The 24,355-nt window shown below is 51.5% G+C and overlaps 1 protein-coding gene across 24 annotated transcripts in view; it reads left to right on the forward strand.

Moving 5' to 3' along the window:
- Window positions 1–1,124: 1,124 nt before the first annotated feature.
- The window catches only part of GRIN1 (glutamate ionotropic receptor NMDA type subunit 1), a 41,424-nt gene continuing 18,193 nt past the window's right edge, over window positions 1,125–24,355 (forward strand). For 19 of the 24 annotated variants that reach the window (XR_008452994.1, XM_054084113.1, XM_054084115.1 and 16 more), the window contains exons 1-10: window positions 1,125–1,995; window positions 5,502–5,636; window positions 13,022–13,198; window positions 17,770–17,832; window positions 18,599–18,699; window positions 19,851–19,972; window positions 20,508–20,682; window positions 22,206–22,350; window positions 22,450–22,533; window positions 23,933–24,068. Coding sequence is in view for 23 of the 24 variants with exons in the window: in XM_054084113.1 (XP_053940088.1) it covers window positions 1,738–1,995; window positions 5,502–5,636; window positions 13,022–13,198; window positions 17,770–17,832; window positions 18,599–18,699; window positions 19,851–19,972; window positions 20,508–20,682; window positions 22,206–22,350; window positions 22,450–22,533; window positions 23,933–24,068 (1,396 nt within the window). In the remaining variant the exon portion in view is untranslated. The remainder of the gene's footprint in view (window positions 1,996–5,501; window positions 5,637–13,021; window positions 13,199–17,769; window positions 17,833–18,598; window positions 18,700–19,850; window positions 19,973–20,507; window positions 20,683–22,205; window positions 22,351–22,449; window positions 22,534–23,932; window positions 24,069–24,355) is intronic. The other 5 variants (XM_054084123.1, XM_054084131.1, XM_054084119.1 and 2 more) reach the window with 1 other exon arrangement.

Consider the following 24,355-nt stretch of genomic DNA (forward strand, 5'->3'; position numbering starts at 1 on the left):
AGCCCCCTTTGTTTTTTCCAAGAAGGCCAAAGTGGCAGCTCTGGGAGACAATCTGATGTTCTGGCTACCTCACTCCTCTAGCCCTGAAATGGGACAGACATGGTCCCGAGGTGGAAATCAATTCATTTCAGCCATGGAGCTGGACTCTCCTTCAGATGTTGGCCACTAGCTGTTGTGCTCCATTTCCTTTGGAGGAGGCTAATGGTAGCCCAGGAGCAGATAAAGAGAACCCCAAGAAATCTCCTCAGCAGACAAATCTTAAGGTCATATCCTAGAGTAATGTAATTAATTGAATGGAGGAAAATGTCCAAGTTCTCCGTGAGCTAATGTCTGGAAGAGTGGTGGCTCTGTCTGGAGAGATAGAGTGAAGCCAAGGAAGCAGCCTGAGTGTCTACTTAGCATCTCTGTTCAAGAAGTGTATTTGTCGAAGGAGGGTTCTGCAGCACTAGAGTGAGCACAGACCCTCATGGTGTTCATGTCACAAGCAACTGTCCCTGGCCAGGGAGTGTTGTTCAGAGACGCTACATAACTGAGTCTGGTGTATTGGTCAAAGGAGGGTTCTCCTGGACCAGAGTCTTCAGGATTTGTGCTCCAGAGCAAACATTCCCAGTTATGCAGCATCTCTGACCCCTGGCTGGGGAATAGTTTTCCCGGAGTCTGATATGATTATGGCTTAGGAATGGTTTGCTGCCAATCTGGTGTGGTTATGGTTGAGGAATGGTTTATCCCGAGTCTGGTGAGATCCTAGTTTACCCAATATCTGGTGTGACTGCCTCCCAAAGCAAAGCCAATACTCAGATGCCGAATGGGAAGCACAAGTGCGAAGGACAGAGTCGGAGCCCTGGAAGGTGCTTTCCACTGCCGTTGGAAGCTCAGCCCCAGACCAACTCTGCACCCCGTGTACCAACGACGCTTCTCAGCTGTGCGGGAGCCAGCCTCCAGCCACGCAGCTCCCCTCCCCGGGTTCCCTCAGTGTCCAGCCCGGCTGGCAGCTGCAGCCGGGGGCTCTGTGTGTGTGTGTACCCCGGCAGGGCTGTGCCGCAGCGCCCGGGGCCGGCGGGGGTCCCGCGGCTCTCGGTGGGGCTGGGGGCGGGCCGGGGGCGGGCGCTGCGGCAGCGCGGGGCTGGCGGAGCGGGAGGAGCCGGCGCGGAGAGGAGCTTGAGCTTCAGCACCAGGGACAGCGCCCCGCGCCTCTTCGGGCCAGACCCCGCATGGGGCTGCGATGAGCGGGGTGGGAGGTTCAGCACTAGGGAGAGCGGCCCAAGCCAGGTCCCCATTGGGGCTGCGCTGATCGGGCGGTTCAGCACCAGGGAGAGCACCCAGCCGGGCCAAGCTGCTCCGTGTCAGACCCTCACAGGGGCTGCCTGAGAGGAGAGATTCTGCATCAAAGAGAACGGTTCGCTCCGCTCCGGACCAGACTCTACAACTAGCCGTGTTGAGCGAGGCTGTGCAGCAGCAAGAAGAGCGCCCTGCCGGGTCAGACACCGCAGGGGCTGCGCCAAGAGGAGCGGATCAGCACCAGCGAGACCACCCAGCGGCGGGACAGACCTACAAGGGGCTGTACTGAGCGAGGCGGTTCAGCACCAGGGAGAGCGCCCCGCGCAGGGCTCCGTATGGGGCCGCGCTGAGCGGAGCAGGTGGTCCAGCACCACGGAGAGCGCCCGCGCCGGGCCGATGGGGCAGCGCTGAGCGGGGCGGGGGGGCGCGGGGGCCCGGCGGGCTCCGGGCCGCCCGTGGATGAGCACCATGCGGCTGCTGCTGCTCGCCCTGCTCTTCTCCTCTTCCTTCGCCCGCGCCGGCTGCGACCCCAAGATCGTCAACATCGGCGCGGTGCTGAGCACCAAGAAGCATGAGCAGATCTTCCGCGAGGCGGTGAACCAGGCCAACAAGAGGCACGGCACATGGAAGCTCCAGCTCAACGCCACCTCGGTCACGCACAAGCCCAACGCCATCCAGATGGCACTCTCCGTCTGCGAGGACCTCATCTCCAGCCAGGTACCCCGGGCCGGCACGCCCTAGCCCCGTCAACGGAGGGCGCCGAGCCACCGCCTCCTCGGCCGCAGACACCGCGGCCCCTCTGTGCCCCCCGGCGGCCCCCGGGGATCAGGGAGGCAGAGCCGTGGTCGGCGGGGTTCTGCCCTGGGGCCCTGGGTCTCCGCCGCCCGCATTGCAGCCTTTATGTAAGCGCGTTCGGGCAGCACGCTCCAGTGCACGGGCACCTGCACACACTCTGGGGCTCACAGGGGCTCACAGGGGCTCACAGACACAGGCTGGGGCACACATGGGCACCTGCACACACCCTGGGGCATTCATGGGCTCACAAATGCACACCAGTTCACACATGGGCTCATAAATGCATCCTAGGGTCCGCACAGGCTCACACACACACCCTGGGTCATAGTTGGGCTCAAAAATGCATCCTAGCGTCCACACAATCTCACAAACATACTCTGGTGTACACAAGGGCTCACACACACATGCTAGTGCACATGCACGCTCACACACGCATGCAAAAGGCACGCACACAGGCTCACAATCACACCCTGAGGCTCACACAAGATCTCTACTGCACACACTGGTTCCACTTCTCTCCTCACACACAGGGGAGTGTGCTGCACATGCAGCGGCTCTGACACATACAACTGGGGCATACCCAGGCTCAGGAACACAGAGCAGGAACTCCCACCCAACCCCACATGTGCAGCCAGCAACATCCATGCACACACACACCATGCATAGACGCACATTGCCATGAACGCACACAGGCACATGCTGTGTGCACATATGGACAAGCGCACATTGCGGGCAGCTGTGGGCACAGGGTGTGCCATGCATGCACACACACTGTGGGCTCATGTATGGTGGTGGGAATGCCCATGGGCAGCACTGCATGAACACACACATGCCATGTACACACGTGATGCACTGTGCAAACATAGGCTCACAGAAAAAAGCACTCCATGTCTATACTCCCATCAGGGTGCAAACAGACTGGTGCACACATTATGCCTTATGCATACATTCATTGGTGCCCACACATGAGCACACAATGCTCCAAGTACGCACACACACATACTGCCACACAAACACACCCCACTGTGTGCCCTACAAGCACACGCTGCTTCATGTACAAACACGCACACTCCCAGGTCACACACTTGCATGGCTGTGCACACTCCCAGGTCACACACAGAACACAGCGCAGGCACACATGCACAACCGCTGCCACACACACGCATGAAACACAGGCACACACCACCAGTAGCCACAGACATAGAGACACAGCTTGAGCACACACAGAGTCATGGACACACACAACACATTTGGCATGCGTGCATGCACCCCTGCAAACAGAGAGAGACGAAGGGCATGCACACCATGCATACGTGCCTGCACACACAAGCACCGCATGCTCCTCCCTCTGCTCAACATGGGTCACTCTCAGCACAAGCAAGGGAGCAGCCTGAATCTGCAGCAGTGGTGGGGGCAGCCTGGATCCTCTGCGTGCCCTGGGCAGCTTGTGTCTTAGCCTCTCCATCTCCCCTGCATGTGCTGTGGGTGCTGAGCCACATTCCTCCACTCGGGGCCATCAGGCATGCAGGCAGGCAGGCACAAACACATCTCCACCTCAAACATACCCGTGCACATGCAAAAAGTGTATGTGGACCCACACATATGTACAAACGCACTCAAATTGCATGAACACCTGCACTACAGAGACACACAGCAACATGCACCCACACATATGCACACCCAGGCACACGCAAGGTCAGCGAGGTGGGGGAGAGCTGGAGGGGCCAGAGGAGCGGAGCAGAGCTGACATTTACAGCTCAGCTTCCCTCAGTGGAGGTGGCGGATGGCTGGAGACATCCCTGGGGATGCCGGCAGAGCTGGGCAGGAAGAGCAGCGCAGGCTGTAAAAGATACCCGCTGCCTGGCAGGGAGCAGGGAGAAGGCGCAGTCTGGTCCCTCACTGAGCTGAGGCTGTCTTTAAACAGCCCAGCTGATGGATGCCTGTGCCCATGCCGCCTCTAAGCTTTGTCCCCATGGCAAGACCCCTGGGCAGGTGCAGGGCTGCAGGCACTGACACACCCCTGCATGAGCGGTGGGACATGGGGGGCGGATAATCCAGGGTGCAGAGGGGGCTATGGGTGGCTGTTCTGTCCCAACACACAGAGGTTTTCCCAGCCCCACAGCCCCAGCATGGGGCACAGCCACCCTCTGTCCTCACTCGCTGGTGCTGTGCCCGAGCAGGGGGCTGCGAGGCAGAGGAGGGGCTGCCAGCCTGCGTGTGCAAAATGGCTCCTGCCAGCCAGCTGCTGCGCAACGCACCTCTCGATCCCACACAGCCCCCAGCCTCTCCCCACAGAGCCTATCCTGCCTCAAAGCCTGTGCCCCAGCCCTGTGCAGGACACTCCTTTCCTCCTGCCTCCCCAACCCTTTCTCTAGTATTTTTTCCTTTCTCCCACAGTAGAGTCTCCAACCCCTGCCCCAGCTTGTTCTGCACCCTCAGCTTGCTCCCACCCAACACCAGGCAGGATCTTTCCTTCTTCCCTCCCTACCCAGTCCCCAGGTCCTGTTCCCCAGTCCTTCTTCATCCTCCTCTCCTGCCCTAGAAAGCTGTCCCTCCAGCCTGGGCACCGAGCACATCCTGGGGCTCATGTCCTGGGGTTCAGGCAGATGCTTGGAGGAAGAAGAACTGTTATTTCCTCCCAGACATCAAAGCCCCTGCACTGATTCATGCTAGCTGGAGACCTGTCACCAGCTGGGGACCTTCCTTGTGCTGTGAAAGGGCATTAATGTAACAAAGGATCCTCCAGGGATTACCCAGTTCCTTCCTCTCTGACACAAAATGGGATCCTGCTGGAGACCAAAATCGCAGCGCTGTAAGAACAGCAGGATCTTGCTTAGATCCTCCTTTCCCATTTTGGTATAACCCAGATCGCCTGTACCCCATTGTCCTGGTGGACCGAGGGCAGATCCAAGCTCCTGCCCCCTGCCGCTCCCCTGCTTTCTCATTTCTCTGTGTACCCGGGGACAGATGGCTGATTTGCTCGGTGGCTCTGCGCTCCTTCTCCTGCTTGGAGTCCCAGCTGACCACTTTGCTTGTAATAGTCCTCGGAGGGGAATTACAACTGAGTATTAAATGTGTGGTTAAAGAAATCGCATTACACAGTGTGACTGTAAGGGAGATGTTTCCCTTTAATCTGTAATCCATGAAAGTTATTAGTTTAGCGAGCGGAGTGGTCAGCACGGCATTTCCATTAAGACATAACCCTGAGCAGACCCATCACCTTCACACAGGCTGCAGCCCGAGCCAGGGCACAACCCCCCTCTCTCCCTGGTGCAGTCCTTGCCCCCCCTGTTCCTGATTATTTGAATGCCATTATTGCGTTAACGTGGGGCTGTTTGACATTGCAGAAATGAAAAGGAAAATGATCACACTTGATAGCCAATGTGCTCCTATGAAATAATGTTTGTGTCATGTATCCTGTCCTACAGGTCTATGCAATATTAGTTAGTCACCCTCCTGCTCCCAACGATCACCTAACACCAACACCCGTATCATACACAGCTGGCTTCTACAGGATCCCTGTCATTGGTCTGACAACACGCATGTCTATATATTCTGATAAGGTAACTGCTGCATGTTTCTAGTCTAGTCCCTCATACATATGGTGTAAATCAAGACTGCCCATCAGGAGGGTTAATGATGTCTACACTACCCTGCCTACCTGTGTGTCTGTCTGCCCACCCGTCCTCTCCCGTTAAATCTGCAGTTCCCTCTCTCTCCTGCATTCCCTTCTACATGATTTTTTTGCAGCTGCCAGGGTTGACCTACATAGTGCTGGATGAGTTCCGCAGCGTTTCCCTGCCAGGCTGCTGGGCTCGCTGCTTGTCAGTCAAGGCAAATGCACAAGCAAGCTCCTGCCCTGCTCGCTATTGACAGCCAGGGGTGCCCGGGTGGTCCACAGGTTTGGGGGACCTGTGGTGGGGCAGGAGGATCCCAGTGGGCCTGGACATCGGGCAGGAGCTCTCTGGGGCTTGGAAGTTGTTTGGTTGTGTTCACTTCTCTGGATTTATGCATTATTGGTAGGGGAGATAATAGAATTGACTGACAAGTTATCACGAGGCTATAAATTACATTCAGTCCAGCCGGCATGCAGAGGTTCATATTCCAGTGCCTCAAGCCACTGTCCCTGCGGAAACTTGGAGACTAGATGAGGTCCTGCTGTGTGCAGGGGCTGGGAACAATGCCCTGGCCTGGGCAATGAGATGCTCTTCCATTGGGTGCTCAGCTCACAACCCATCTTGCAAAGACACTTTGGGATTAGTGAAAGCAAAAGGAGGTGCTGAGCAGAGCCAGGTGGACCACATGCCATTGCAGCCTTGATGGAGGTTTTTGTCTAGGTGCATGAGCTCAGTGGGTGAGATCAGGCTTGTTTTAAAGCACGAATCGGCCTTTGCTTGGAAAATGTGAATATTCACAAATGCAAATGTTCAGTGCAAAAATAGTCCCTCCGCCTACATGCTAAATGAAGGCAAATTTCAGAAGGGAGGAGCAGAGGCTCCCAGAGATGCAGCCCACAGGACTGCTTGGCTGGAGCAGCAGCAGGTTTAGATGAAATCTTAGGAAGAAATGTTTTGCTGTGAGGGTGGGGAGGCCCTGGCCCAGGTTGCCCAGGAAACTGGTGGCTGCCCCGTGCCGGGAGGTGCCCAAGGCCAGGCTGGATGGGGCTTGGTTCATGTTCAACCTCCCTGATCCAGTGGGAGGTGTCCCTGCCCATGGCAGGGTGTTGAAACCGGATGGGCTTTGAGGTCCCTTCCAACCCAAACCATTCCATGATTCTGTCACCAACATGGTAAGACAACCAGCAAGCCAAGACCATGGCAGTGACAGCAGCAGTGGCTGACAGGGCTGGGGACCCACATGCCCTGGCAGAGTCCCATCAGGCACTTTTAGAAGGAAAGGGATGCTAAGGGAGCTGGCAGACCAAGGGAGAGGGCAGCAGCAGGTAGGAAATACGCAGGGGGAATTTGGTTAGTGCTGCCATGAGGAGGAGATAGGTCTAATCAGCAATGACACTGAGAGGGACACGATGGCAGAGAAAGGGTCTGATGCTGTTGGTCCAGCTTCATCTTCAGAGAGCCGTGCTCACTGCAGCAAGTTCATCACCTTTTAGACAGCACAACCTTGTGCTGAATTTGTGTGTTCACACTGAGACAGTAGGAACTTCCCCAGCAGATTCTGCTTCAGACATTTTTGTCCCATTTAAAACATGTTTTCTGCAAAAGTAGCTCATAAAACCCATTTGTCTTACTCCAGAGCTGGAAGAGCATAGTGGTGACCCACTACAGTGGCAGGGAGACACTCCCCACTGAATACCAGGGTGCTGTAGGTGCAGGACTGTGTGGTTCACATGCTTGGCAGAGACTCATAAGGGAGACCACACTGTGTGTCTCACCCCTCAGAGTGCTCCTGCCTGGTCATCACCATGCTCAGCCTCCTTCCCACCAAGCCTTCCAGGGACAGGAGGCTTTGAGCTCTCTGCAGAGAGAGGAGTTGCGGGCAGGTGATGGGGCAAAGACAGGGATGGAGTGGGCAGAGGAGCAAGGATATTAAACAGTTGACTAGCAGGAGCTGGAGGGTCCTGCAAAGGTGGGAGTGGAGGACAGCAGAGCAAAGAGGTGTGAAGCCATGGGATTGGATGTTGAAGGCTCTGCATAACCGTGCAGGACAGGCTGACTGGTGAAACACGGGAATGTTCAGCTCGTTCCCTTTTTGGTTTTCACTGATTAGCTTGCTCTTTTCTTTTATCTTTTTTTTTTTTTTTTTAATTCAGGAAATTATATCGTTCAGTTTAGTTTCTATGGAAACAAGCCTGTAAGATCATTTTGTGTGCGTGCCCCTGATTGGTTTTGAAGGCATCAGACAATTTTAGCTAAACTTCACAGGGGGTTGAAGCCTCAGAGTTAATTATGGTCCTCTCAAGGCTAAGCTGACAGGGAGAGGGAAGGCGTGGGCTTCAGTATAGACAGGTTTGTGAGTACATTTGATGCTCTTGGAGCATCTCCAGTCAAGCACAACGGTCCATGAGCTGTAGTCAGTCTTTCAACAAAGATACCATAGGAAAGAAAGCTTTATTGCTCCCAGTATTCAAGGAACTATTTGTTCTAGAAATGGTATTGCAGCTATCAAGCTGAGCGCTCTGGTTTGGAAGCCTTTGTTTGGCCTCCTTGTGCATACATCTTATGAAATCATTGCCTGTTTCTTCACCAAGATCCTTGTGTCATTCAGCTCAGCCCTTGCCTGCACAGTGAGTGGGGAATGGCAGGAGGAGAGAGAGGGAGTCTGATGGCAAAGACAGCAGAGCAGTACTCACCTGCTCATAGTGGTGTCCATCACTCTGGAGAGCCATTCATGGACTCTACATGGACTGAGCATTGCAAAGTAGTCACATTGCAGAGTAGTCGCACTCTGAACTTCTCATGTGAGGCTCCCTGAATGGATAGGCTGGACCATTGCTTTACTGCTTCTGTTCCTTATGAGTAATTTATATTTCCTTTACATCTCATCCAAAACGATGAGATGACATTGACATCCTGACAATATGAGAAATACGAAACCACACTGAGAGCATGAGAGCAAAGCTTGCAGGGAAATCATCTGGTGCCATTTATCAGCAACATGTGGGTCCACACCTACATGATGGGGACAAAGGGTGGGTGCCCTGAGGTCCCGAGCATCCCAACCTCTCCCCAGAGAAGCAACGTGGTGGAAGATGTGGAGTGGATCTTAACTGAGACCTGCTCTGCTGCTGGAAGAGATGGAAAATGGAGTTTATCCATTTTGCACTTGGGAAGCTATTTCAATGTGCAGCACCTGGTCCTCGTAGTTGAAATGAGGTCTGTCTGTCTCTCCAGCCTGGACCTGGCGGTGGCTTTTCCCTGCAGCTTCTTGTCTCAGTAGAACCACTCCATGCCCTCCTGAGGGTTATTGTTCACTGAGAGGAGCATTTGTCTTTGTTACTGGTCTCGCTGGCAACCGATGTTCGGCAAGAAACAGTGTTAGTCAGCATGGGAAGCTGTGCTGAAAGTGGGGAGAAAAGTGATGGCCTCAACTGAGATCAGGGTATCAGGGTCAGGATTCTTTCACTCCAGCGACTGGAGAGGCTGGTTAATGTAACATAGAGATATTTGCCCTGGGAATGGGTTTCACAGCCACTGCTGAGCATCACAGCCATCAGCAAGGGTGGCCTGCAGTGCGTCAGAGTAGATGAGGGGCTCTGTACAATGAAGCCTGTGCTGACAGCAGTGATGGAGCCCACTTATCCCAGCAGAAGAAAGCTCTTCACAGGCTCTCAGAATTCAAGGTGGGAGGAGCACAGTGCAGCCCCACCACTCTGCAAGGCTGCTCCTGTGGTGCTGGGCCATTCCTCATTTTCTTCATGCACTGCAGGGAAAGGCGGATGATGCGTTTGAGCCTGAGCTGCCCATACATCTGCCGCCACTGAAGATCCCTCCCAACACACATTTCGGCTGTTGCAGAGTTATCTCAGCTCCCTGCCACGTCTGCAGCTATCACATGGGGCAGCGGGCAGGCTGGTTTGTGGTGGGACTCAGCTGGTCAGAACAGGGAACAGGTCTTGCTTGGAGACATTGGCCAAGGCTGCTATGTCATACCCAGCTGGTGGGTTTTGCTAATTTAGCAGGAATTTTACATATTGGTATCTTTGGCAACATTCTTGAAACTGCCCAAAGAGCTCAGTTTTGGGGCATCAGTTGCTAAAAGGGGGACTGCCCACATGATTTCCACAGGTAATGAAACCAAAGCACATCATTTCCTCAAGCATGTAGGAAAAATTTCTCTACCAGCCATGGGCAGTGAGTTGTGATGAGCCCTTATCACAGACAGAGGTAAAGAGGAGAGGACAGAGGTGAAGAAGATGACAGTCCTTTTACTCATGGACCTGTACATGGTCCTTGCCTGGACGCACTTCTGCTGTCTGGTGGCAGCCTTTTTGCGCAGCTATGCAAACACCCAAGCACATTCCCTCCATGGATACCTGCACTCTCATGCTTTTTGCCTCTGTGTGCTCACTCTTACGCAGACATAGAGTCCTTGCTTGCACACATACATGCACGCAAATACACATCTACTCAAACTCAGATCCTTTTCAAATCCACTTGCATCAGCAAAGTCAGGGCCACTAATGATTTGCAGTTCCTAAGAGTCCTGTCCCAGCACACGTCCCCAGCCTCATAACCACACTCACTCCCACTGCATTGGCGCTCCAGCCCCGTGCGTTTCTGCTGAGGTTTGAAGCCTGCATTCCATTCCAATCTGTACTTACTTACTTTGTGCAGAAAGAGAATGAATTGAGGAAGCACAGGGCAGAGCACTCAGGTTTTGGGGGCATTAGGAAGATATTGCAGAAAGCTGCTCCTTGGCTCAGGATTTATGTCAGTGGTTCCCACGCTCCCAGCCCAGCCCTCCTGGCTGGCACTATTGTAGGACAGCAAAAAGTGTGAATCCTGCAAAGCCACTTACAAGAAGAACTGTTATTTCATGTTTAGGAGCAATTTTGCTGTGTGCCTTATCTTAGGGGAGTGGGTTATAAGCCACATCAGCCCGGAGTTAAAGCACTTGTAGACAGTGTGATGAGCAGTGCAGCTGAAATGAGTGACGGTTGTCTCAAGAGACTGTGTTAAAAGATCAAGAGTTTATAGAAGTTATTTGCAGGAAAAGGGGCTTACTATGATGCAAAATCCATTGCATCCATATACTTTGCAGTACAGCCCCTCATGGCCAGGAAAGCTGTGCTGGGTTCAGAGCCCTGCCACTGCATGTGCTGTGATGTGGGTCAGCAAATCACACAAAACCTGATTCCCAGCTGGACTTACTAACCTTTGGGAGACTTTACTTTCATTTTTCTACCAATTTTCAGGCCCTGTAGAGAAGTTCAGGAGTCCCAGGTGCTTCGAAAGCTGAGTACAGGATGTGAGTGCTCATCCTGAAATCCAGATCCAACATCTGCAGTTAGATTTGCTTTGTTATCCTACTTAAAAATTACAATTCTGTAATCTGAGAGCTGAGATACCATCATGAGTCCATGACCCTTCTGACACCACCTCAGAAAGCAGATTTGTCTGAACTCTTAATCCAAGCTGTTGGCCAAAAAATTTTCAGTAAAAATTGTGATCTGCCCCTAGTGCTATGAATTTACAGGAATTCAGAGAGTCATCAGTAGTTTACACAGCTTTTTGCAAGGCATTTGGGAAACTAATAAATAATTTGATGTAATATATTGAAATTTCAACAACATTTTTATTTCAGAAAGGGAATGAAATAGTTTTATGTTAGATAATTTATTTTAAGCCTGCATTTTTCTGATTTTTGTTACTATTAGATATTCTGTTCTTCTAAAATTTCTCTTTTGATTTTTTTGCCTATTTCCATTTTCCATTTATTTCCTTAAAACAACAAAATAAAAAAGATGAGGGATTAAAAATTAAAAATGCTCTGACCCATCTTTTCTGTGTACCTGGAGCTGAAATTACCTGTGCATCTTGGCTGACTCTAGAGAGAGCTTGAACATCCTGTGGGTGAGGAGACTGTAGTTGTCCTTCCATTGTTCGTCCTTGTGAGGCTTCTTCCCAATCCCATTGCTTGCTACTGGGCTTCTGGGCTGAGCTACACTTCTCCTGCCCTTTGTGCAATTAAGAATGTTTATATCTGTCACATGAAATTGCAGCTCTGAGATGCTCGTTACAGCTCTCCTGGTTTCCTCCTACAGCTAAGCATCCACAGCTCTTCTCAATCTTCCATGATCAGGAAAGGTCTTCAGTGCTTTGTTAGTTTTGCTGATGCCTCCACCACTTTTGTGCTCTGGGCCAGGGTGGTGGAGAGGACCCACTGTCCCACTGCAGAGAGACCTGTCCACGACAGGAAGTTGTACTGTTTTCTGTGTGTTGCATGGTTTGGTTTGACTTTATCACTGTGTTGAATGTGAGGAAAAGGCATCGTCTGGTCTGCCCATTGCTCCTGTGCATGTCCATGGTGGACATTATGTCTTTTTCCTTCCAGTGCAAATTCCTTTGGCCCAGTCAGGACATTTCTGACTGGTGCTGGGACAGGGTTCTGGATGGGCAGGTCCAAACAAGCTCTGTTTGGTCCTGAAGGTCATCTCAGCCTTAAAAAGGCAATATTATGCTGCTTTACCTTTTATTCTCTCCTGTTCAGATGTCTCCCTCCCTTGAGCTCATAGCTGGTTTGTCAAATAGTGTCCATGCTGAGCGTAAGCACTTTCATTTTCTAATATTTGACTCTAGGGCCTTATGGAGAGGCTGCATTGTTTGAAACCTCTCTGTCAGCTACAGCTTTTGGTCCCATTGCTCCCCAAAGAGTGCTGTACTTAATTAGGCTGGAACTGCTATTGCTCAATCAGCCAACCATAAAGATGCCTCACCGAATCAGATAGGTTAGCTGGGGCGCGAGCCCAGAGCCGCCTCCTCCTGTGAGCCACTGCAGAACAAGCTGACCTAGAAACAGCCAAACAGCACATTATAAAACCGCTTTTCTGAACTTCTCTCATGATTAATAACTAATTTATACCAGCATGTACCTGCTATGGCTCCTTGTCGCTCTCTGAAGGAGTTTCTTTTATTTTTGATGTCCTTTGCTCAGTAACATCTTCAAAAAGGCAAGAGGATGGGCTATATTTGCACTGAATGTTCATTGCTGGGTGGGCTTTCTTCACTGCCCTTTTACAGACCACAAAGCAAAAAAACCCCTCTGTCATGCACTGGATTAGACACAGAGAGGTATGAAACCATAGCCAAGGTTTGCTTCTCAGCCAGAAGAATGGAGTGCAGGACCCAGGGGGTAGCTCAAGGTGGGCAAGCCAGAGTTCTATCAAAATTTGGCCTTAGGATCCCTGCCCTTCCCCCCAAAACCCACCCCATCCCCAAGATGTGCAGTGGTTGCTGACCCTATGTTGAGCCCTTGTTCTTCCTTGCAGAGCATCCACCTCTCCTTTTTGCGCACGGTCCCACCGTACTCTCACCAGGCCAACGTCTGGTTTGAGATGATGAGAGTCTTCAACTGGAATCACGTCATTCTGATAGTCAGCGACGACCATGAAGGTCGTGCTGCACAAAAGAAGCTGGAGACTCTCTTGGAGGAAAAAGAGTCCAAGGTCAGTTCCTGAACATTGTCTTGTAGCTTTGTTTAAGCAACAACAACAAAACTAGAAGTCTTGGGCTGTTGTATGTATGTAGATTTCTGTATGTAAAACACCTTTTCTTTCCATTGTAACATGGCTAACATGCTTAAAGCATCAACAGTGTCTGACTAGTACCTGACAGAACTTTGTACTTTATTCATTTCACTTGCTTTTGCCATGGTCAAAATCTCCTACATGTAAATCGACTACAAAATGAAGGGAAGGATAACCTGGAGCTCTGCAAATGCCTCGCCCAAGATTCCCACCTAAGGAGAGGACCAGTCGCTCAGCTTAGGGAAGAGCCTGCCCTATTACAGCCACCCAAGGGCCAGGCAGACCAAGCAGTGCCAAACCAACCCTGAAAAGCAGCTTCTGAATTGGCTAACCGGAGCTCACCTTAGTGGCTTAGGAGGGGCATGGGCATCCGGCGCATTGATGTACGGAGGTGTAATGCACCCTCTCTATAAAGCTGTCAGCTCTGCGGCTGCAGGCTGACGCCCCCGTTCCCATCTCCATTGAAGCACATGCCAAACGCTGCTTTCCTGACACTCCATGCTGTTACAAGAGGGCGGTTGCGGCTGGCGGGAGCAGCTTTATTGAGGAGGTGCACTGCACCTGTACTCAGGGTCGTGCAGGGGAGCAGGGAGGGAGGCAGGGCAGGTCCCTAAGCCTGCTAGACGTTCAGGAGGACTACCACAGACCTGCTGCCATCAAGCAGAAGGACCAAGCAAATGTTCAAGACAAGCAGGGAATGAGAACACAGTGATCCCTTCAACTGCAGTACTTCAAAAGCAGGTGCCTGTCTGGAAGGCAAGAAACCACCTTCTGCCCTACAGGGTGAAGTCCCAGTGCGTTGTCCTTCTTGGGGCAGAGCGAGGTCCCTTTTGGGTGGACAAAGTCTAAGCCCATCTCCAAGACTCCAGCAGATTCAGGGCAGGCACCTGTTCCTGGCTGTTGCCTCCTGGGTCACAGGGAGGAACCACAACCTGTTCTACTTGAGCTCTATCAGCAGGTGAGGATTTTCACCAGTCGAGGAGATGTGGCCATAAACACTTCTCATGCTTGGAGTTGGCAGTTGAGCTGGGAGACCATAGTGCTCTTCATCACCTTTTGTCAAGCTACTGGAGGAACAACTGCTGCAGGGCTGGCACAAGCCACGCTGGCCAACAGGCTCTTGGGTTTTGTGGTTCCCCAGAAGTTTCTTCCTTGCTGCATCCTGGGCAATCATGAGGAACTAATGTGCCACCAACCATGGTGAGATCCTCCTGCCTCCAAAAGCCCTTCCCACTGCTAAAGAGTGGGCCAGTATTTCTCTCCAAAGCCTCTTCCAGCACAGCGTCCCTCACCCAGGGAGAGTTGTGGAAAGGTTGTTCCCACTGTCAGTCTCTTCTGTTGTCCCTTTCCTTGCATCTTTTGATTTCCACTTTCTGCTTTCCTGCAGTTCCCATTCATCACCTTTTGCTATTAGTTCTCTTGCCTCCACTCCCTGCTCGCTCCACGCAATGCTCCTAGGCACAGCGTGTATGTCTTCTCCAGCCTCTCCATCCTACAGGAAAGACTTTCAGATCTCAGGCTTGAAAGACAGGGAGGAAGGGTCTGTCCTCACACTTGCTCCACATTTGCACTGCATCTACAACATATTTTGGTATGCCCTGGCTGCCACTAGGCCACTGAAAATGTCCTGGCCATTCTCCAGCCTAGAGCATGTGCTCTGTGATGGCAAGTCACCTTGCCTTCTCTTTGGGATGTGCCACCACATCTTGTCTCTTTTTCCTTTGAGGACCTTGCTCTGGTCAAACTGATTGGTTTGACTGGTCTTGAAGATGGTAGATACCCCTGTTGGGGCTTTCACTTCTTCCTCAATAGCTGATGATACTTCGGGGTCCCTTTCAACCCAGGACATTCTATGATTCTGCTGTCTAATTGCTCTTCTAATCTCTAGTGTGCTGACTCTCTTCATGCTGTGAAGTGGTACCCTGGACACCTACCCAACCTTCTCAAGGGCATCCTGGGCATTGGGGAGGGAGCAGACTGGAGATCTGCTCTCGACCTCTTCAAGGTTTGGCTCACAGTCCCTGAGGACCCAGGGGAACTGGTATGGGTCAGAGGCTTGCCTGCCCACCACAGCTCTTGTATATGAGCATGGATTGTTTCCTGGAGTCTACGCTGGTCCTGAGTGTCACTCAGGCACCATTGCATGGATTTGCACTGCAAGCTGGCATTCAGAGCCCAGTTCTCAGACCAAGGTGGGTCGGCCCAGCACATGCTGCATGCCAGCTTTGCCTTAGGTCTGTCTGCAGTAACTGTAGCTACTGCTTCACTCTAGTACAGATTTACTCCTTTGCCTGGGCAGGCCACAATCACTCCAGTGCTGCTCTGGCTCAGGAGGGAGTGCCAGACACTGGGAGAAGCAGTTTGTCCAAGTCAGAGGTGGCAGGCCCCCGTATACTGGTCCCTTTGCCTGGGACACGGGTGTTCAAGAAAATGATAATTTTTTGAGTGGATATTAGAGAACTTGGTGGAAAGTGAATTTTGAATTTGTGTGTCCCTGTGTGAAACATGGGCTGAGGAGCAAGGAAGGGCTTCAGGACCACATGGAAAACTGGGAAAACCGGGAAAGAGAGAAGACATTACTGGTCTGTTCTAGCAACAGTAGTAGTGACAGGGAAAGGCAGAGGTGATCGGGTGCCATCAGGTCCAGTTTTGCTGCACCCAAGACTGCTTCACTTTGCTGACCAGCTTGGGCCGAGGTGCCAGAACGTCCCAGGTATGCGAGGACACTCATAGCTGGAGGCAGCAAGATGGATGACCAATTTTCTGGCTAAATTGACGGTGCCTGAGGAAAAGTGGCCAATATCTCATCACTGGAGAATATTCATGCTGTCTTACTGCAGCTCTGATCTCCTTGGAGGCAGTTGTTACTCCAGACATCACTGTGATCTGAGAAGACTCCAAGAAGCCATTGCAGTGGTCATCATCAGAAGTAAAGGCAAATTTCAAGCAGATTTTTTTCTCCTCAAATACTTTTCCTCACAAGGATGCAACTTTTCTGAACAATGAAAAACCTGTCAGGCTGTGCCAATGAAGAAGAAAGAAAAGACCATAAAGCTACGTGGAAATGAGACCTTGAAAGATGTCCTTCCAAAGACTGGTCTGAGTGCTCAGGAAGAGACCAGCATTTTAGTTTGGAAAGCAAGATGCAAAAAACCTGGCTGCCTAAGGAACAGCCTAGGAACACAAACTCTTGTATTACGGGGGTGCAAATGTTCAGGCTCCTGGCAGGGATTGTTTGCCATTGCTGTTAAGATGCTGCAAAATTGAGATAGGAATAGAGCCGTGTCCCACACCTCATGCATACAGATCAGGGATGCCCAGCTGAGGGGGGACAGGGCCAGACTATAAGAAGAGGTCAGACTATATGCCACCAAACCTTGCCAGCACTATCCTGTGGGTGCTGTCAGGTTGATGTTTCTTGTCTGACCATGAGGGCTGCTCTCAGGAAGATCCATGGGGCTCTGTGCTTGCTGCTGCAGGGTCGAGGGTCCTGAGAGCAGAGGCTATTGCTCCTCAGCAAGCTGCCTGGAGGAGAGGAAACCTCCAGAACTAGGTTTCATGTCCCTGGTTCCTTTGGGGCCAAGAAACAGAAGTGGCTCTGGCAGAAGACAAATGGAGGAGCAGGCTTTCTGCTCCAGTCCATTATCTTCAGGGTCAGTGCATGCTGAGGAACCTGCCCCTAGTCCAGATGGGATGCTCTGGCCGGCAGCATGGAGACCACCAAGCTGTGAACCCCACTAGCCACGCATAGGGCCAGGTTATGGGCACCATCTTCTCCAGCAGCTGCACCTCCCAGGGCCACCCTTGTGCCACAGAGCCACGAGGTGCCCTTGGCCCTCCCCGAGCACCAGGTAAAAGCTGCAATGTCATCCCATGATCACCATTGCTTCATATCGCCACGCTTTGAGCCAACATGGGACATAGAGAGCTTTTTCTTTCTCTTTTGGACAGCAACAGAGCTCCAAAATGTTGCTCCCTCCTTGCAGGAGGTGAGAAGTTCAGCTGAGACACCTCACTGTGAACTCTCTTAGGGTGAACAGGATTGTAATGATAATAGTGAAGGTAGCAATGCTAATGCTCTTTACTGTAACAGTTTGCATTTATCCAGCACATTTTGTCCTTTACTTCCACAGTAATTCCATGGAAATTCCACCATTTAGGCCCTTAGAGATGTGTAGATTGTTTCTGAGTTTGAGATAAATGTTTCTTGCGGAAGAATTCCCCAGACCCACAAGGGAAAGGCAACTGCATCGCATCAGCTGTGACACTCAGGCTTGCTCTAACCGATACGGCTTTGCACCGTGACGCTCCCGTGAGAGCTGAGGCCCTCTCTCCTGATAGTGGTTTTTGCGAGCTCCAGCGTTATAGAGACCCTTTAGCAAACAGTGGAGGAGGAGGTGGATGTTGGATTGCTTTACTACACGTCATTTTCAACTGTTTATAATATTCTTCTGTGTCTACATATTTTCTCTGTGCACATTATTCATCAGAGTAAAAAAAGGAACTATGAAAACCTCGACCAACTTTCCTATGACAACAAGCGAGGACCCAAGGTATATATGCATGGAAATGCACGCCGCCCACCAACCTAACTAGCAAATGAGAAATAGCCACAGCCACCAGAAAAATAAAAAAGAGAAAAAAAGAGAAAGAGAAAAAAAAAAAAAAGAAAAGAAAAGAAAGGAAAAAAATAAAGATCCGTGACTGTGTTTCTTGGTAGCACGTCTTTAAGTTGAGATAGTTTGGTTTGGACTTGAGAATGGAAACCTAGCCAGCTGACCCTGGAAGGATTTCTTTTTGAAACATGCATGTGAACCAGTAATTAACTTGCAAGTTCTTTTTTTTTTTTTGGAAAGTTGAACCAACCCCCTTTCTTCCCCAAAGGAAATGGTTCCTTGGTGTAAGTTGCTCACTTTTGCTCCCAAAGGTTAACCCTGTGCAATATGTTTTTTTTCATTTCCCATGTTTTTGAAAAACAACACTCATTTGAGTTTCCAATTGCATTCCAAAGCCTTTTTCTCTTTCCTGTACAATGCACGCCTCTTTTTGGGTCTTGATTGACTTCAGTTTGCATGCACAGTGCAAAAAAAAAAAAAAAAAAAAAAACCAAAAAGCCAAACCGTAAAAGAGAAAGGAAGGAAGGGAAGAAAGAAAAGAAAGAAAAGAAAAGAGAAAAAAAAGAAAAAATAGCTATAACCAACCTTATTTAGCAGACTTGTGCAGTTTAATGAATTCTCTTGACCCTTTCCTAGATAGCATGGCTCTCACAAGCAGTCCTGGGGCTCCCACACTAACCAGCTTTGCTCACACTAATCACAGGCAGAGAAAGTCCTTCAGTTTGATCCTGGAACGAAAAACGTGACATCGCTGCTGCTGGAGGCCAAGGAGCTGGAGGCTCGCGTCATCATCCTTTCTGCCAGGTAAAGCAGAGCCATCCCTTCCTCTCCTTGTTCTGAGTTCCTCACTTTCCCCTTTGCCACAGTGCTGAGCACTAGAATCAGTGCGGATCATTGGGGCATAGAATGATAGAACTGTTAAGGTTGGAAAAACCCTCTCAGATCATCCAGTCCAACTGTCAGCCCAAGCCCACCATGCAGACCGAACCATGTCCCAAAGTGCCACATCTACACACTTTTCTGAACGCTTACAGGGATGAAGACTCCACCACTGTCCTGGGCAGCCTCTTCCTATGCTTCACTACTCTTTTCATAAATAAATCTTTCCTGATACCCAATCTAAACCTCCCCTGATGCAACTTGAGGCCATTTTCTCACCTCCTTTTCCCTTGCTACTTGAGACAAGAGACCAGCACCCACCTCACCACAACCTCCTTTCCTGGAGCTGCAGAGAGTGATGAGTTCTCCCCTCAGCCTCCTCTTCTCCAGACTAAAATCAGCTGCTGCTCAGACTTGTTTTCCAAATGCTTTCCCAGATCCTTTGCCCTCCTCCAGCCCCTCAATATCTCTCTTGTAGTGAGGGGCACAAAACCGAGCCCAAGATTTGACGTGCAGCCTCAACAGTGCCAGTCCCAGCTCCTGCTGGCCACACCATGGCCAGGATGCTGTTGGCCACCTGGGCCACTGCTGGCTCATGTTCAAGGAGCGTGAAAGAAAACCCTCATAATGCCCCATGTTCTGGGCAGGTGGGGGATACTGTGCTCTGCGTGCTGCTGTCCAGGGAGCTGGCAGTCTTGGGCATGGCTGAGATATTTGGCTGTACTGCAAAGTGTTAGCAGCTGCAGAACCAGTGATAGTTACTGATGATGTATTCTGATCCACCTGTAAAGAAAGGGAGTCGTATTGCCCCCACGCCTGTTTGAGGTGAGCAATAAGGAACAGGCCAGATTTGCAGATGCTCAGCAGTGCTGGGTGTTGTGAGATCAGATGAAGCTGAGATGAAGGTTCCCATTTCATCAAGGAATTGGCCATTGCTCTGGAGAACCAGTTATCAGAGGGGGGTTGCTTTGGGATGTGTTCTCCCTGATCCTGTCACCCTCTTGTGATCCGATACAGGAGAAAAGGGGCCATCCAGCACCTGGGGCCACATTCTGATTCCATTCTTCTCGTTGCAGTGAGGATGATGCAGCTACAGTGTACAGATCAGCAGCCATGCTCAATATGACTGGCTCCGGCTACGTGTGGCTGGTTGGGGAACGGGAGATATCAGGCAATGCCCTGCGTTACGCTCCTGATGGTAGGCACCCGCTGGTGGCACCCACCTTGCTGTCAGCCAGACTTGGATGAACCTGCTTGGAGATGGGATGAGTGGAACCTGCCCTGCTGGGGACATTTTGGGCTGGGGGAACGTGATGCTATGGTGGTCCTAAGCGAGTAGTGCCTTCTGTAGATTGCTCTCCTTTTGCCCACATGAGGAGGCAGTAGTTCAGCAGCCTTGGCCATGCTGTCGTACCCCGCAGTGGGACTTTGCAAGCTGACCATCACCTGGGGGAAAGGGTTGGGCAATGGAGTGCGGATGGAGCTCAGGGTGTCAGCAGTCCATGTAGCTGTCCCCAGTCCCCCTCTGGCAGGCAGGATGGTGCTAGACCTGCACCCCTGCAGCCACCACCCCTGCCACCCCTGTCCTGAAACTCAGGCAACTCCCCGGCTGCATGCCAGGAGTCCTCAGCCCATAACTATGAGGGTTCCCAAGCCCTGTGCATGGGAGCAACGCTGCAGCGGCCACTGTGCCAGGTGGTGCTGACCTGTCTCCTTCCCTCTACTCGCGGCAGGAGTGATTGGTCTGCAGCTCATCAACGGGAAGAATGAGTCAGCCCACATCAGTGATGCTGTCGCGGTGGTGGCCCAGGCCGTGCACGACTTGTTTGAGAAGGAGAATATCACAGACCCGCCGCGGGGCTGCGTGGGCAACACCAACATCTGGAAGACAGGACCCCTTTTCAAGAGGTATTTGGGAAAGGGTCCTGCTGGAGGAAGCAGAGGACCTGCTGGGGGAGAGCTGGAAAAGGTGGGAATGTGGAAAAGGTGCAGGAGGGCAACATGGTAGCTTTGTTTAGATTATCTGTCACAAAAGCTTTGGGGCATGTGGCATAAGACTGCTTGGACTCTTCTGCATGATTTGGATGTGAGGGCTATATCTCTTCTAGAAAACTAGCCGGGACATGAGCTCAGGGACTGGCCTCCAATTTATCCAGGCTGTTTAGGCATCATCTTGATGCCTGGCATCAACTCAGTCCATATCAACCCATGCTTTCCTGAGCAATGCTTGGGCAGCTGGGATCAATGAGGACAGGAATGTCTTCAGGAGGAAGAGATCTGAGGGCTGTGGTCTCCTCCAGTCTGAATCTTAAATCTGTGGGTGGGAGAAGAGGATATTTCTGTCAAATCGGAGCTCAGTGCTGCAGAGACATTTCTTGCTGAATACTTCAGGGCTTTGGCATGGGTCAGCATGCTGCAAGCAGGACCTAGGGGCAAGAGATCTCCATGCATGGGACAGACTGCTCTCTGCTGAAGAGAATATTGGTGTTGTGGTTTGGCTGCTGGGATTTCAGCAGATCAGAGCGAGCATGTGTGGGATCTTGCTGCCATGGGCAGTGAGATCAGCAGAAGCTGCATGTGCTTCCCAGAACCCAGTCTTTGTGCCACATGGGGTATTGTGCTGCACCACTGCAGATGCTGGAGCCTCAAGGGCCTCTTCTGCAGACTGGATCTCAGTGAAGCAGCAATTCCCTTCGCAGCATGGCTCCCTGTGCAGGAGTGCTGCTCTCTGCTGTGTGCAGCCTGGCACCAGTGTGTGGCTTTTGGCAGTGGGATATTATGCCAAGGGTTGTTCTGCACATACATGGTTGTGGTGGTTGTGGGATGCCCTTTTCTTTATGTATAGGTTCTGTTGAGCATGGGACCTGGAAAGCCTTAAGATTCTTTATAGGACAAATTCTCGCATCCTCTACAGCAATGCAGTCTTGGCATGAGTTATTGGAAGCTGCTCTCTATGATGCATTGCAAGTGACTCAGGCAGTTATTCTGTGTCTTCACAATCGCCCTTCCAGGGATTGAGGGGTTCTTTCTCCTTTTGGTGGTGTATGCACATGCCCAGGCTGTGATGGGCTGGTGCCAGAAGCACCAGGAGTGGTGCCATTGACACAGCTCCCAAGGGCCCCCCAGAGGAAGGTGTCCTTGGGTGTTGTGGGACAGATCATTCCTTAAGGGAGTGGGATTGATTTAGTGGAAAATAAGAGGTAATGACAGCAGCTACGGTAGAGCAACATTTGGGAAGCTGATTCCACCTACCAAGAGGGGATGGTCACAGGTCTACAAAGAGACCATGGGTAGCCTTGACTGCAGTTTTATAGGGTAGTGGGCATATGGCAGGCAAGTGAGAGAAAACATTTGCTCTTCTGATGTCCTCTTAGGTGTCCCAGTGGCCACAGCAGGTTTTCTAGGTTAACTCACTCTGTTTCTCCCTGTAGGGTGTTGATGTCCTCCAAGTACTCGGAGGGTGTCACTGGGCGGGTGGAGTTCAATGAGGATGGGGACAGGAAGTTTGCCAACTACAGCATCATGAACCTGCAGAATCGGAAACTTGTCCAAGTTGGGATTTACAATGGCAGCCATGTACGTACAGGCCTGGATAGGTTGGGTAGGAGGGGTGTGTGCGCTGGGGTGTCTACCTATGGGCTCATGTCTGTCTCCTTCCTCTGGGATTGATCACAGGTCTTGACCAATGACAGGAAGATTATCTGGCCAGGAGGAGAAACCGAGAAACCTCAAGGCTATCAGATGTCGACCAAGTTGAAGGTAATAGCACATGGCATTAGGGGGTGGCAGGTGTCCTCAGCTGTCTGCATGCAGGGCTGTGCTTTTATCTGCCTCCCACTTCCACTGCTGCCTCTGCAGCTGTCAGCAACATTTGTAAACACAGGGCAGATGTCATCTTGAAGAGGATATGGCAGAACAACTTAGAGAAGGTACTAGAGGATGTTGAAGGCTAGAGGACAACTTCCATCTGGAGACAAACTAGACAGGGTAGCAGGCATCCTTTGTTTTGGAAAGAGACAGCTGGAAGTGGGATATGAGAGAGAGCGGCAGAGAAGGGATGGGGGGATAAGTTGTTCACCATTCCTTATGGCTTGGGAGCCAGAGGGCACCCAGCATAGGTTTGCAGGAATTACAAGGATGATCTCCTTTGAGCAAGGCATAGTTCAGTTCTGGAGCCAGTGCAGCTAGACAGTGCAGAGGCCAGAAAAGGACAGGTTCAAATGGTAACTAAACAAGCTGGTGGGGGGTGGGGGGGCTGGTGGCTGCATTGTTGAACTCAGGAAATCCCTGAAGTGCTGGTGGCCAGAAGCTGGAGGTGACACTGGGACTCTCCACTCTTGCTTTTCTTCCCAGGCCCTTCCCTTAAGTGTAGGCCTTTCGCGTATCCTTAAGCGTAGCCACTTTAATGTCTGGATCCTGGGCAGGTTAGTCTTACCAGTATGACTCTTTGTTTGTCCTACTGTCCAGGCAGGGAAATCACACATTCCCACAAGCAGAGAGTCCTTATTCCTGAGGAGATGGTGCAGACAGTTGAGTGCAGACTCAAACATTTTGAGTCGCAAGGGACTTCAAAGCCCATCCAGTTCCCACCCCCTGCCATGGGCAGGGACACCTCCCACTGGATCAGGTTGCTGTAAGCCTCATCCAACCTGGCCTTGAACCCCTCCAGGGATGGGGCAGCCACCACTGCTCTGGGGAACCTGGGCCAGGGTCCCCCTACCCTCACAGCAAAACATTTCTTCCTAAGATCTCATCTCAATCTTCCCTCTTTCAGCTGAAAACCATTTTCCTTGTCCTATCCCTGCACTTCTTGATAACGGGCTCCTCTCTAGCTTTCCTCGCTACGTGGTGGTTCTCATTGGCCTGCTGTTAGGGAAAGGGTTGTGAAAGGTATTGAGGCCGAAGTGAAAGTGCCACATGAAGAAGAATGCTGATATGGCTGTTCCTTATCTTGGATGCAGGGAAAGCAAATGTCCCCATGTCACAGCCAGGTCCTGCTTCTGAGCTGAATAGTTTCATGTGCTGAGATGGCAGCTGAGGAGGACACCACAGCGCACCAGCCATGCTTGCGTAGAGAGGGCATCCCAGCTCCCCACCCAGGGGCAAATGGCTCTGGAGGGGAATGGAGACAAGAGGGTGTTTGTGATTCACCTCACAGATCGTGACAATCCACCAAGAGCCCTTTGTGTATGTGAAGCCCACGCAAGCAGATGGGACATGCAGAGAGGAATTCACCATCAACGGAGATCCTGTGAAAAAGGTCTTTTGCACTGGACCCAATGAGACCATCCCAGGTAACTCAGCCTGGTGGTAAGTGCAGCAGCTGCCCCAGCCCACCCAGCTTATAGAGACTCTATCCCAAGAACGGGGCCTTAGGGAGAGTGCTCAGTCACACAGAAGGCCCTGATGATGATGAGCAGAAAGGTGACAGCACATTCAGCTCCTCAATGCCTCCTGTCAGCTCAGCCCCACAGTAGTTTTGTGCAATAACTGGGAACTGTGCTTCGGGTTTTTGACCCCAACAGGTGATTTTCCCACTGGGTGGGCTCCAGGGTTGTTTGGGGGGATTGCATCCCATGTT

This window comes from Cuculus canorus, chromosome 19, assembly GCF_017976375.1.
Source record: "Cuculus canorus isolate bCucCan1 chromosome 19, bCucCan1.pri, whole genome shotgun sequence".
In the NCBI taxonomy this organism is placed as follows: domain Eukaryota; kingdom Metazoa; phylum Chordata; class Aves; order Cuculiformes; family Cuculidae; genus Cuculus; species Cuculus canorus.